Source organism: Miniopterus schreibersii, assembly GCF_964146895.1.
Source record: "Miniopterus schreibersii genome assembly, chromosome: 2".
NCBI lineage: Eukaryota > Metazoa > Chordata > Mammalia > Chiroptera > Miniopteridae > Miniopterus > Miniopterus schreibersii.
This window is the reverse complement of record NC_138102.1, coordinates 52345159-52358713: the sequence shown is the minus strand read 5'-3', so window position 1 is coordinate 52358713 and position 13555 is coordinate 52345159. Positions and strand designations below refer to the sequence as shown.

General features: G+C 34.5%; 2 protein-coding genes across 4 annotated transcripts in view; one reads left to right on the top strand and one right to left on the bottom strand.

Moving 5' to 3' along the window:
- The window catches only part of TBC1D4 (TBC1 domain family member 4), a 309453-nt gene that overhangs the window by 224888 nt on the left and 71010 nt on the right, over positions 1–13555 (bottom strand). The window lies entirely within an intron of this gene.
- The window catches only part of UCHL3 (ubiquitin C-terminal hydrolase L3), a 47758-nt gene that overhangs the window by 6564 nt on the left and 27639 nt on the right, over positions 1–13555 (top strand). For 2 of the 3 annotated variants that reach the window (XM_081130088.1, XM_081130090.1), the window contains 4 exons: positions 3161–3289; positions 7862–8018; positions 8383–8468; positions 10517–10564. In XM_081130088.1, the coding sequence (XP_080986214.1) occupies positions 3161–3289; positions 7862–8018; positions 8383–8468; positions 10517–10564 (420 nt within the window). Of the gene's footprint in view, positions 1–2029; positions 2069–3160; positions 3290–7861; positions 8019–8382; positions 8469–10516; positions 10565–13555 lie in introns of all 3 variants that reach the window. The other variant, XM_081130089.1, reaches the window with a different exon arrangement.

The window sequence follows — 13555 nt, the reverse complement described above, 5'->3', positions numbered from 1 at the left end:
TTCATACCACCCAAGCTAACTGCTATTAATATTTTAGAGAATTTTCTTCAAATTTTTCTTTATTTACATATAAGCACAGGTGGGTTTGTTTTAAATTATAAAGTGGGACACCTTTATGATTTAAAGTAAGAGGTAAAAGTTGAAGACTTCCCACTCTTTTTCCACTTCCCAGAGGTGTTTACTATTAGTAGCTGCTTTTATTCTTTTTATTCATCTGATGACTTCCTATTTGAGTCTTACCCATAACAATTGGGAGTCAAAGGATGCAGCCATTATACTTAATAGATGTTAATTTAATTGAACTTTATATCAATCTGAACTTTATATCGATCTCATTTGATTGGTGATATGAATAACATGGTAAGGAAAACTATGACTCCAGTGATAGTTTTTGTATTTAATTTAATTCATTTTTGTATTTAATTTAATCTTCTGTTTAATCATTGATTATGTTCTCAGTTTAATACTAATCAGTCTCACTACAGTTGCTGCCTTTGGAGCTTGATACTTTTTATACTTGTTAGCTTTGGCTGACATGGAGTAACTTTACTGCTTACTTCACATTAATTTACCAGTTATGTCCAGACTGTTTTTTCACTAACATGTTTAACTGTTACTTTCACTTAGTAAGCACAGATGTGAAATTACGCTGCTAAGATACCATCTTGTTTATAACTTAATTACAGTATGGTTTTTAGGGGTACATAAAATTAACATAGAAATTTAAATTCTCTTATCTGGGTTAGGGCTATCAGTCCTGTGCAGGTAATATTTGGAGCTGATTAAATTAGAATGCCTGATTTTAGATTAGTAGCCAAATATGTCTTTTCTACCTCTTTAACATGGCATAAATAACAAATATATTAAACTATTCATTATAAACGTAGCTTAATGGACATATGCAGACATACAAATGACTAGATTATCTATTAAAATAGAGATGTAATCTTTATTTCAGCTCAGCAAATATAACTTGAGTGTCTGTGGTTTGGCTAGGCAATGGGATTAAAAAGGTAAATAAAACACAGTTCCTTCCCTGGACTTTGCAGTGAATTTTAATCCTTTTTGTTTCTAAATAGAATTGAATATTGAGAAGGGCATAGACTAAGAATTTTGGAGGAAGTGGAGAAGGGAGAGGGAACTAATTTTGGCGTGCTTTATTGAACTTTATTAAAATCTGGACTCATAAATAGGAATCATATGAAGAATAGGTATAATGTAGAAGAATCCATTGATTTCTGTGGCCCAGGCTGTTTCAGAACATGTGACTTGATGAACCTAAAAGATGTTGAGCACATTCTGCCAAGAGAAGTTTTAAAATTCAATATATTTCTTATTAAACATTACCTAGGACCTTATTTTTGACCAATCATGTTATTGTTAAGTATAATGCAAGGTCTTAAACAGGAAGGTTTTGTCTTATGGAACCTGTGTGTGAGATGAATAATATTGTTTATGTAACATGGCATGCTTTCCATTGGTTTAGCACAGTGATTTTTAACTGGTATGCTGCAAGAATTTTTAAAACATGCAATACCTGACTATTTAGTCAGGGACACTGACCTCTTTTCCTTTAGATTGTGAAATAAAAAAATGACAACAGCCAACACACAATAGCTGTCCCGTGTGAATGCGCTGTCTTGAACCATAAGTATATAGGTCATAAAATAGAGTTGCATCTTATTGGTCACGTCCCATAATAAGGTTGCATTTGAGGGGTTAATTCTTGGTACCAGAAATACTTAAGTATAGTCACCTGATTTTTAAAAAGTCACTTTGCAGCTAAAAAGTTAGGTAATTATTATTATTTGTAAATCAATCAAAATTATATCTTTTTTTTGTTAGATCGGCAAAAAGTATAATGTATTTTTTAGTGTGCCACAGAATTTTAGTAATTAGTTTGTGTGTGCTATGAGATGAAAAAAGTTGTAAATCCCTGGTTTAGCAATATCTCATCTGATGATCTAAGAACATGTGACCGTTCTTCAGGGAGAAATACCCAAGGCACCTTTTTATTTTTAAATTTCAGATAATGTTAGACCAGTAGATGCTGTAATGTATTTTTGAGGTAAGGTATAATGCTGAATTCTTAATATGATTTTTTTTGTTTCCTCTTCTTATTTTTTTCTGTCATCTCAGACTTATTTTGTGATGGTGCCCTTTTAAAAATCAGCTTTATTCAGTACAGACATTTGTTAAGAATTTATTGTGAAATTGACATTCTCATCATCATTTTCTTTTTTCTCTCTGCAGTAGATTAGCACCTGATATTTTATTTTCCTATGAAATCTTAAAAAAAAACCACCATTCTTTTGTTATAGTTGTTTTGCCAGATATAAGAGAGGCAGTGAAGTTGACTAAGTTTCATTGTATACTAGAGGTCAGGAAGCCAGTAGTGTACTTGTATCAAGTATTCTCTGGTGTTCACACAATTGGACTTTTTTTGGCTTTATATACTCCTTGCTCATTGATATGATTTGTGATATCTACCTATTTATCTTTAAACTTCAGGCAACATTTTTGGTAAGTAGGATAAACTGTTGATCTTCTACCAAAATAATTTTCTATTAGAACTTAGATGCATCTCATTAAGAATCAAGTGCTATCAATGAGTTTAACATATCAGTCAAGCCAACTTGTATGGGTTTGTTGAACTCCTGGCTTGTTATGTTCAGTCCCAAAGTAATGGACTTTGAAAAAAGTTTTGCTTAGTATGTAATAAAGTTTGGTAATTGATATAAATAAATTGGTATCTCTTCCTACATTCATGGGAAACCGACTTCATTCTTTTTTTTTTAATCCTCACCTGAGGATATTTTTCCCTTTGCTTTTCAGAGAGAGTGGAACGGGGGAGGGGGGGAGATAAACATTAATGTGAGAGAGACACATTGATTGGCTGCCTCCTGCATGTACCCCTACTGGGACTGGGGATCAAGTGTGCAACCAAGGTATGTGCCCTTGACTGGAATTGAACCCGAGACCCTTCAGTCTGCAGGCCGATGCTCTAACCACTGAGCAACTGGCTAGGACACCTGCTTCATTCTTATGGAATATCAGTAATATTTGTACCTTGCATTCCCTTTTATGTATTAGATAGACAGTACTTACATGTTGACTATTTCCCTACTAACGCTATATATTTTTTTCCTTCTTTTACCAGTTTCTCAAACAATTAGGTCTACATCCTAAATGGCAGTTTGTTGATGTATATGGAATGGATCCTGAACTCCTTAGCATGGTACCACGACCAGTGTGTGCAGTGTTACTTCTCTTCCCTATTACAGAAAAGGTAATTGTTAAGTAATTGTTTTCAGTAAATGCAAAGTCCTTTTTTACTATTCTATTAAAAATTACACTCTTGCCCGGCCTTGCATGGCTCAGCGGTTGAGCATCGACCTAGGATCCAGAAGATTGTGGTTCGATTCCAGGTCAGGGCACATGCCCGGGCTGAGGGCTCGATGCCCAGTTGGGGGTGTGCAGGAGGCAGCAGATCAATGACTCTCTCATCATTGATGTTTCTATCTCTCTTTCTCCCTCTCCCTCCCTCTGAAATCAATAAAGATATATTTTTTTAAAAATTACACTCTTCTTTAAGAACAAACGACTCCCTTCTTGCATAAAAAGAAGAAAACTAGGCAGTGGGATACCTTAAAAATCTATTTTTATTGAAGAGATGATATTTAGATTTAGATTTTTAGATTGACAATAAAGCCCTGAGCTAGTCTTTTAAACTAGAGTAATTTTCTTCTTTTATAAAATTTGGTTAGTTTGCCTCAACTGTGGTTTGATGTGACATTTAATCACATTTTGATGTATATACTTTATTGTTTTAAAGAAATTCTTACTGATTTTGAGAGAGAAACACTGATGTGTGAGAGTGAAACACTGATTGACTGCCTCCTGCATGCCCCCTACCAGGGATCAAGCTGACAACCCAGGCATGTACCCTAACCGGAAATCAAACCAGCAACCTTTTAGTGTGCGGGACGTCACCCAACCAACTGAGCCACACCGGCCAGGGCTTGATGTATATACTTTAGAAATGTTAAGTACTAGAATAATCTTAAATCTGTCATAGAAAATGTGTGAATAAAGAATATAGTCAAATGTTCAATATATAAAATACATTAAAAATATGTATATATAAAAAGAAATCTTTGCTTTTTTTTAAGGAGGTAGGTGTAACTAATGCCATGGGTTACATTATTTTCAGGATAAACTTGATTTGGGTGGAAACACTAAGATTAAATACAGTTTAATTGGCAGATTTAGGGTGTGTTGGGATTATAAACTATTATTAGATTTCTATTTAAATTCAAATCACCTAATTTCAGGCTTTTCTTCCAGAATGATGTCATGTAGTTATTATGGAGCCAGAACGTTTAAGTTCATTTTAATATAGCTTATAAATCCCAATCTTTCTGATTTTTACTTTTAAACTTAGAAACAATAGGATGAACTCGGTAGTTGTAAAAAATAAGGTAAGCCCTACCCAGTTTGGCTCTGTGGTTAGAGCATTGGCCCTCGGCCCAGGTTCGATTCTGGCCAAGGGCATGTACCTCGGTTGCAGGCTTGATCCCCGGTCTTGGTTGGGGTACGTGTGGAAGGCAACCAATCGATATGTCTTGTTCACATTGATATTTCTTTTTCTCTCTCTCTCTGTCTCTCTCTCTTCCTTCCTCTCTCTGAAAACCAGTGGAAAAAATATCCCTGGATGAGAATTAAAATAATAATAAAGTAAAGTAAATGTTTGGGAAGATGTGTGAGAAATGAAATGCTGATGACTTGATATATACATACTCAAGTCATCTTATTTTTCAGTAATAAAAGGAGCTGTGTCTCACAGAAATTAAGAATTAGGCTTTGCTCAGTTGTAGAAATTTCTGGATAATTTTCTCCTTACCAAAACTAATTAACCTCAGTTCAAGATAAAATAAAAAATACTGAAATATTTCTCTCTCATAGTTAAGGGTACTACAAAATGAATTAATTAAAGAAGGGATATTTCTTCATATTTGCTGTTTGTAATATTCACAGAAATTTAGAGTTAGAAATTTCTTGTGATTATCCAGTATTAACTGAACTCCTATTTTTAGTGATGAGGTTGTGATTACTCTGAAATTTGAGGAAGAGGTAGGACGAACACTTAAGTTTATACTCTTCTATGCCAGTGTTACTTTCTCTTTTTTTGATTACTAAAATAAGCCAATAAATAGCTATCTCAGGACCCCAATTGTAAGGAACAGGAAAAAATGGAAGAAAAAAAAATCAGCTGTTTAAAGGCTTTCTTAGTTGGTGTGACACAAATATGAGTCTATGGTCTAAATTGGAAATTTTCCAAACCATTTATTTTTATGATTTTTTTTTTTTAAGAACAAGTGGGATTTGATCTCCTTTATTTAGTGGGTCATCAGTATTAAAAAGGGCATGTTATGCCCTAGCCGGTTTTGCTCAGTGGTTAGAGCATCAGCCCAAGGGCTGAAGGATCTCAGGCTCGATTCTAGTCAAGGGCACGCATCTCCATTGCAGGCTCCATCCCCGTGGTGCGTGTGGGAGGCAGCCAATCTATGTGTCTCTCTCATATCCATGTTTTTCTCTCTTTCTCCCCTTTTCACTCTCTTGCTCTAAAAAAAAAGAGCATGTTATCCTTATGAATAGGATTTCATTTAGTGGATCATTATTACTAAAAAAAAAAAAGCTCATTGTTTCTATTGCTAGAAAGAACACAATTCTAAAGTACTTCTATAAATTATTTATAGATACTACCCAAAGAAAAGTATCTATAAATAACTTGTAGAAATACTTACATAAGTAGAGAATATAGTGGCATCTGCCACTTTTTCATGTCTCTTACATTTGTTAGGTTCCCCATTGCAGCTCATAAGTGACATATTAAAGCTACTCAAAGGATATCTAGTGGATGTTTTAAGAGATACAGTGTTTTGGTTTTCTGTGTTCTAATTCAGGAACTGATTATGTAGGTGCAAATGGCTTAAGCATACTAATACCAAAAGAACTGTCATGTTTGTTTGTTGTTTTGTTTATTCATTTATTTTGTTTTTTAGATTCCATATATGTGAAATCATATGGTATTTGTCTTTCTCTGACTGGCTTATTTCACTTAGCATAATAACCTCTAGGTCCATCCATGCTGTCACAAATGGTAATATTTCATTCTTTTTTATGGCTAAATATTCCATTGTATATATGTATAGTGAGTGGTACCTCGGTTTTTGAACGTCTCCGTTAACAAATATTTCAGTTTACGAATGCCGTAAATCCGGAAGTCAATGCTTCGGTTTTCCAACACGTCTCAGAAGTCGAACTTGCCACATGGCTTCTGCTGAGTGCAAGATCCTGAGGCCTAGCTGTTGGCTGGTGATCCCTCGGTTTTTGAATGTTTCAGAACTTGAACGGTCTTCCGGAATGGATTACATTAGAAAATGGGGGTCCACTGTACCACAACTTTTCTATACAATCATCTATTGATGGGGACTTGAGTTGCTTCCATATCTTGGCTATTGTAAATAACACTGCAATGAACATAGGGGTGCATATATTCTTTTGAATTAGTGTTTTGGTTTTCTTCGGGTATATACCCAGAAGTGGAAATTCTGGGTCATAAGACAGTTCCATTTTTAATTTTTTGAAGACCTTCCATACTGTTAAGTAGCTACACCAGTCTGCAATTCCATCAACAATGCACAAGGGTTCCCTTTTTTCCACATCCTCACCAACACTTGTTTGTTGATTTGTTGATGGTAGCCATTCTGACAGGTGTGAGGTGATATATCATTGTGGTTTTAATTTTCATCTCTCTGAAGATTAGTTACTTTGAGCAACTTTTCATATGTCTGTTGGCCATCTGTATGTCCTCTTTGAAGAAGTGTCTATTCAGGTCCTCTGCTCATTTTTTAATTAGATTGTTTGTTTTTGAGTTGTATGAATTTTTTACAACTTTTGGATATCAACCCCCTATTGTATGTGTCATTGGTGAATATGTTCTTCCATTCAGTAGGTTGTCTTTTCCTTTTGTTGATGGACTCCTTTGCTGTGCAAAAACTTTTTAGTTTGATGTAGACAATACAAAAATAAAACTGTACTTCTGAAAGAGGCCGTTGGCCAGATTTGGCCTGCAGGTTGTAGTTTGTTGACACTCTATTGGAATCTGAAAATTGTAAGAAAAATACAGACAAAACAATAAAATCATCTTTCTACTCTCCCCCTCCTGCTTCTCCTCACTCATTTTTAACCTCTATTATTTTTAACCTCTTTTTAAGTAACTTGTCAGAGTTGCACAGCTAATAATGGCAAAGCCAGAAAGTGAACACTGGTAGTCCTATGTAGAGCTCACACTTTTGACATTCAGCATTACACCATATTGTTTTTACAACCAGTTATTAGAGACGATGATTGTTATGAGTATTGTTTGGTTATATAGTGTGAATTTTGTTATTATAGTATTATTTAACAGTATAGAAATGTAAAAATAGAAAGTAAAAATCCTTTAGTAATCTCTGATCCCAGAGATAAACTGTTGTTTTGTTTTTTTTTAAATATGTCTTTATTGATTTCTGAGAGAGGAAGGGAGAGGGAGAGGGATAGAAACATCAGTGATGGAGAGCCATTGATCGGCTGCTTCCTGCGTGTCCCCTACTGGGGATTGAGCATGAATCCAGGGCATGTGCCCTGACTGGGAATCGAACCACCATCTCCTGGATCCTAGGTTGTTGCTCAACTGTTGAGCCACGCCGGCTGGGCAACTCTGTTAAGTTTTTGTATATCCTTTCAGATTTTTCAATGCATATTAAATATTTTAATATTATTTTCATATTTCTACTACTGACTTTTTCTTTAATAGTATGAAGTATTCAGAACAGAAGAGGAGGAAAAAATAAAATCTCAGGGACAAGATGTTACATCATCAGTATATTTCATGAAGCAAACAATCAGCAATGCCTGTGGAACTATTGGACTGATCCATGCTATTGCCAACAATAAAGACAAGATGCATTTTGGTAAATAATTTTTCATTACTGCTGTTTTCACCTCTTAAGGTACAAATTAACTTATTGAGCACTAGGTGGTGCTCTTGTTCTTTCTTTCAGAGAATTGCATAGAGTATTTTCCTTCTTTCATTTATAATGGGATGTATATACTGTTAGAAGAACTATTAATCCTCATTCTTTTATATTGTTGATAAATGGAGGTTTAAGAAACAAACAACTTAAGCCCTGTCATTTATCCCAATATTCTTATATTCTTAATTTACCAGTAAAAGGGTTTTACCTGAAAAATAGGCAGCATGCTTCTAGTATTTTCATATACCAGTCTCTTTGAGATATCAAGCCTTTTCAGTTTTATCTTCTTTAATATTCCCAGAATCTGGATCAACCTTGAAAAAATTCCTGGAGGAGTCTGTGTCAATGAGCCCTGAAGAACGAGCCAGATACCTGGAGAACTATGACGTCGGTACCTTCTATCTGTCTTGGTTTCATATGTGGGCAAAGTTTTGTGGGATTCTAGATTCGGTTTAGGGGTTTGTTTTGAAACTGTAGTTTTAAACAGTTATGGATTTGCCATATCTATTAAAAAGGCATTTTGTATGTTTCAGCTAACAGTACTGAAATATCTGTAAATGTTGATAACTTACCACTTTTCTATGTCCAGAGCTGAATGAGAGAAAAAAAGCAGTTTGATTTAAAAATTTATAACATATTTTATGATAAACTATTTCTTACCATTCCCTCCCTATAATAAATATATGCCAGGTAATACCCTGTGTATCTTTTGCGGGGAATTTGGAATAAAGTTGAAGACCAATGGAAAACACAAAGGTTTAAACGTAGATGTTAGACTATACTCTAGCTCTTTTATCAACATAATATTTTTGCATGTGTGAAGACAGAGGCCACATAATCTAGTTTTAAATTATTGTACTATTTCATAGAATTTTCATAGAATGGTATTTAAATTTTATTATTTTTGAAATCTATTTTTAAAGGCATTTCACCTTTTTTAAAATTTATTTTTCAATTATACTTGACAGAGAATATTATATTAAGCTTTTTATCTTTTAGTAACATTAAGTAAATTGTAAGTTCTTTGAAATTAGAAGCAGTGTAGTGTGTGTATACTCAACTAGAACGATGCTTTATGCAGAGTTTGTTCCTAGTAAAGTCATTGATTTGATTATGTTGTTTTAATACTTTATTTTAAATTGTTTTTTCTTTAAAAAAAACCTGCAGAGCTCATAAAACATCTTTATTTCACATAAAAATAAGATAACACAGAAGTCAACAGTAATCCCACCAATGAGAGGTGCCCACCATTAATATTTTTTGTAGGGAGTATATGTATATACACAATGTTTTAAAACGAATATTTGATCACAGTGGTAATATTGTTTTATAACTTGCTTTTTTCACTTAACTTATCACAAACGTAATACATACCAGTAAGTATATATTTGACATCATCATTTAGTGGCTGCATAGCTTTCCATTGTGTAGTAGTTTATTTAACCAATAAATTATTGTCATAAATTTAATATTTTTTCCTCTTTTTCACTGTTTAAAAAAGCACAACAAGGTATATCATTGTAGCTAAATCTTTGCAAATATCTGTAATTATATGTACTTATATACAATTATATGTAAATATATAAACTTCTAGAAGAGAAATTGCTGGATCAAACAGTTTGCATGTTTTTAAGGCTTTGATAATTATTGCCAGTTGCCTTGCATTGAGGTTATACTTTCACCTGTAATTTACTACTTTGCTTATTTCTCTTCATCTTTGCTAATAGTAGGTATTATAAGAGCATTTTTTTAAGTTCAGGAAACTAAACTCTCTAGCTTCTGATAAATGCATGCTTTTGCTCCACATTTCTAAACTGCTGACTGAAGCTGCATGATTAAGCATAACTACAGCCAGAGCTGCAGAGGAGCATGCAACGTGGAGAAACATGGGCTAAGCTTCGGTCTCTATCATGAGATGCTTACTTTATTCTAGTCTCAGTTGAATAAAGTGTTAAATGTTAGTTCTGCCCAGCCAATGTGGCTCATTTGACTGAGTGTGGTCCCATGTACGAAAAGGTCACCTGGTTGGATCCTCCATCAGGGCACATGCCCAGGTTGTGGCCTCAATCCCCAATAGGGGGCGTGCAGGAGGCAGTTGATTGACTGATGTTTCTATCTCCCTCTCCTTTCCTCTCTTAAAAACACACACACGTTAGTTCTAACAAGTTAAATGAGTCCCACTTACACGTGGAAATTACAGTTAATTCAATATTCAGTATCCAAAGTCTTCAGAGATTTGTGGGTTGAAAACTACAGCAATTCATTTAGTTACTCAGAATTCATCCTTAAATATTTCAAATTAAACTTTTCCTATATTTCCTCCAATTTGTTGTTTTGTCAGTGTTTTAGATGTTAAAATTTAGTATTGTTGTTTTCATGTAAAAAGTAAGATATAGTCATTTTTTTCCTATTAATACCTTGTATTCCTATTACAGGCTATTCGAGTTACTCATGAGACCAGTGCCCATGAAGGTCAGACTGAGGTATTCACATTTTTCAAAACTTTTCTTGCTATGTGTAAATTTAACCACAATGTTATTATATAACATGTAGTTTTAGAAAATTACTTAGACTTCTTTTTTTCCTTTGAAAGGATTTGCTTATATAAAAAGTATCATGAAGTAGCACAGAACATGTTTTGACAAATTGTTAATAGGCATGTTGGTATCGACCATCTCAATTTGTCTAATTATTTAGATAGATTGCAGATTGTGTGTTGTTTGCTTTGGGTAACGGATGGACTGTGACTTCCCTATCACAGTGATTTTCAACCCTTTTCATCTCATGGCACATATAAACTAATTACTAAAATTGTGTGTCAGACCAATATATTATTATATTTTTTGTTGATCTGACAAAAAAAAAAGCAGGTATAATTTTAATTCATTTACACCAGACAGCTATTGTTGTGTTGACTGTTGTCATTTTTTTATTTGATAGTCTAAGGGAAAAGAGATCGATACCCCTACAAAATGGGTATTGCATGTTTTAAAAATTCTTGTGGCACACCACTGTGCTGCTGCACACTATTTGAAAATCGCTGCCCCATCAGATTCCTTTGACTTGCAAGTATTTTGAGAAAAAGAGTAGTACAGATAGATAACCTGTATGATTTTTAGGAGTCTGTCACACCCAGCTTCTAGCAAAAAGCTGCATCATTCTCTTTGCTCAGTAAATCTGTTCTGGGGCAATGTGATGATCTTCACCATCTTTACTCTGTTGGCTAGTTCTTCAGCTGGGTTGCCTCGCCTATCCTTTTCTCACACCTTTATTTTTATTGTATTGGTTTTCTTCCTTCCTTCCATCTCTTCTTTTTCTTTCCTCCAAACCTCACTTTCCCACTTTTGGGAAGGTATTTCGATCAAAGCGAATAGGATTTAATTAGTTGTTTGGTGTATTTATAACACGCTTAAGTGTTAACACTAGAAAATTATAGATATTTTTCTTTTTTATTCTGTGTGTGACTCGAAACCATACTTTTTAATGTACAAAGCTGACATTGCCTTTATGGGTGTTTTGTTTTTGTTTTTGTTTTTTAAATATATCTTTATTGATTTCAGAGAGAAGAAAGGAGAGGGAGAGAGAGAGAGGTAAAAACATCAATGATGAGAAAGTCATTGATCGAGCCCGCAACCCGGGCATGTGCCCTGACCGGGAATCGAACCCCTATCGCCTGGATCCTAGGTCTACGCTCAACTGCTGAGCCACGCCCGACCAGGCACCTTTATGTTTTAACAGTACTTTTTAAATACCTGACTTTAAAATAGTGAACTTAAATATTCTCACTATTTTCAAAAGTTTTTTTAAGAAGAAAATTATTTGATACTATGGTATGACAACAGTTTTTATAGATCAAAGTGGGTAACTGTGAATGTTTGTAAGAAAACCATTTAGGAATTTAAACATTAATTCTTCCTAATCATATTATACCTTCTTGGTTACTTCTGCTTTCAGAAATCTGGACTTTTGGTGTTTTTGACTTTACACACACACACACACCAACCCACCCACCTCCCCACTCACCCACCCCCCCACTCACCCACCCTAAGTAGCTCCAGATTGGAAATTAATGTGTTTTGGGGGGTTTTTTTGTTTGTTTGTTTTTTAAATGTATCTTTATTGATTTCAGAGAGAGGAAGTGGGGGGGAGAGAAAGAGAGAGAAACATCAATGATGAGAGAGTCATTGATAGAGCCCGCAACCCGGGCATGTGCCCTGACTGGGAATCGAACCCCGATCGCCTGGATCCTAGGTCGAAGCTCAACCGCTGAGCCACGCCCTGCCGGGCTGCTGTGTTTTTTGAATTACTTTATATGTTCCTGGCATGCTCTTAATCTTCACTGCTTTGCTTTTTTGTTTTAAATTTTTTTTGTTAAAATTAACGATGGTGATGATGATCAGCATGAGATTTGTAAAGTGTGAAAACAATTATTTGTAATAAAGGAACCAGTTGCTTTAATACATGTTTGCTTTTTAAAAAGTGTCTCTGAGATACTTCTGTTGCCACCTTTTCATTGCTTTATCCAAATGATGGCTCTAATGCCTCATTTCAGATAATGTACACATCTTTTTTCCAGATTTAAACTTCATTTTTTTTCTAAACATTGATGCCTACTAGACATTACCTGAATGACCACCAGTATTTTAGAGTGCACATATTCTTGTGTGAGTTTGTTGTCTTGTGTCTTAAACATTTTCTTCCCTGTTTTTCTTTTCCTGTTTCTTATAATAGTTCTACTATACATTTTCTCCACTATTACTAATGTAATTTAAATTTGTTTAACTTCTTGCCTGGAAGAACAGCTGCTTATGTAGATTCCCAGTCTTCAATGTTTTTTTCTAATTCTCATTCATTTTTACCCAGTTGTGCTGGATTATCATTGCCGAAATGTAACCTGAGTCATTTGGTTACTGAAATTTTTCTAGGGGTTCCCTAAGTGCATAGAAGGCAGTGATTCTCAAGGTGAGGTGGAGGTAGAAGTTAGGATATTCTGGATGGGTTTTTCAAATTGTATTCCCATAAGAATTAATCTCTTCTGCTCATTTCTCATCTCCTATAGTTTAGAATCACTGCTAGAATGAGCCGTATTTTTTATCTATATTATAACTCTAAAGTGTATGGGGGTAAAAAAAAAAAAAAAGCATTTGCGAACCATTACCCAAGCATGTGTAATAATATTCAGCCTCTTTAGCCTAGGTGTATACAAGGTTTTCTTAACCCTTGTCCTTCTAATTTTTCAACATTGTTTTTTCTCTTTAAATATTTTTCTCTAGCCATCCCTCACTTTATTGTTGCTGTGTGTTTTGCTTCTTGCAGTTCCCTCCTTCGAAAAATACTCTTTCTCAATCTCTGTTCCCCCTAGTTCTACCCTCCTTCAAGATTGGGCTTAAATACTACTTTCTTCATGAAGCAATCCATCCCTTCTGTGGACTTTCATACAATTCCTACTATTTGCATTTTAACTATTTTCATAA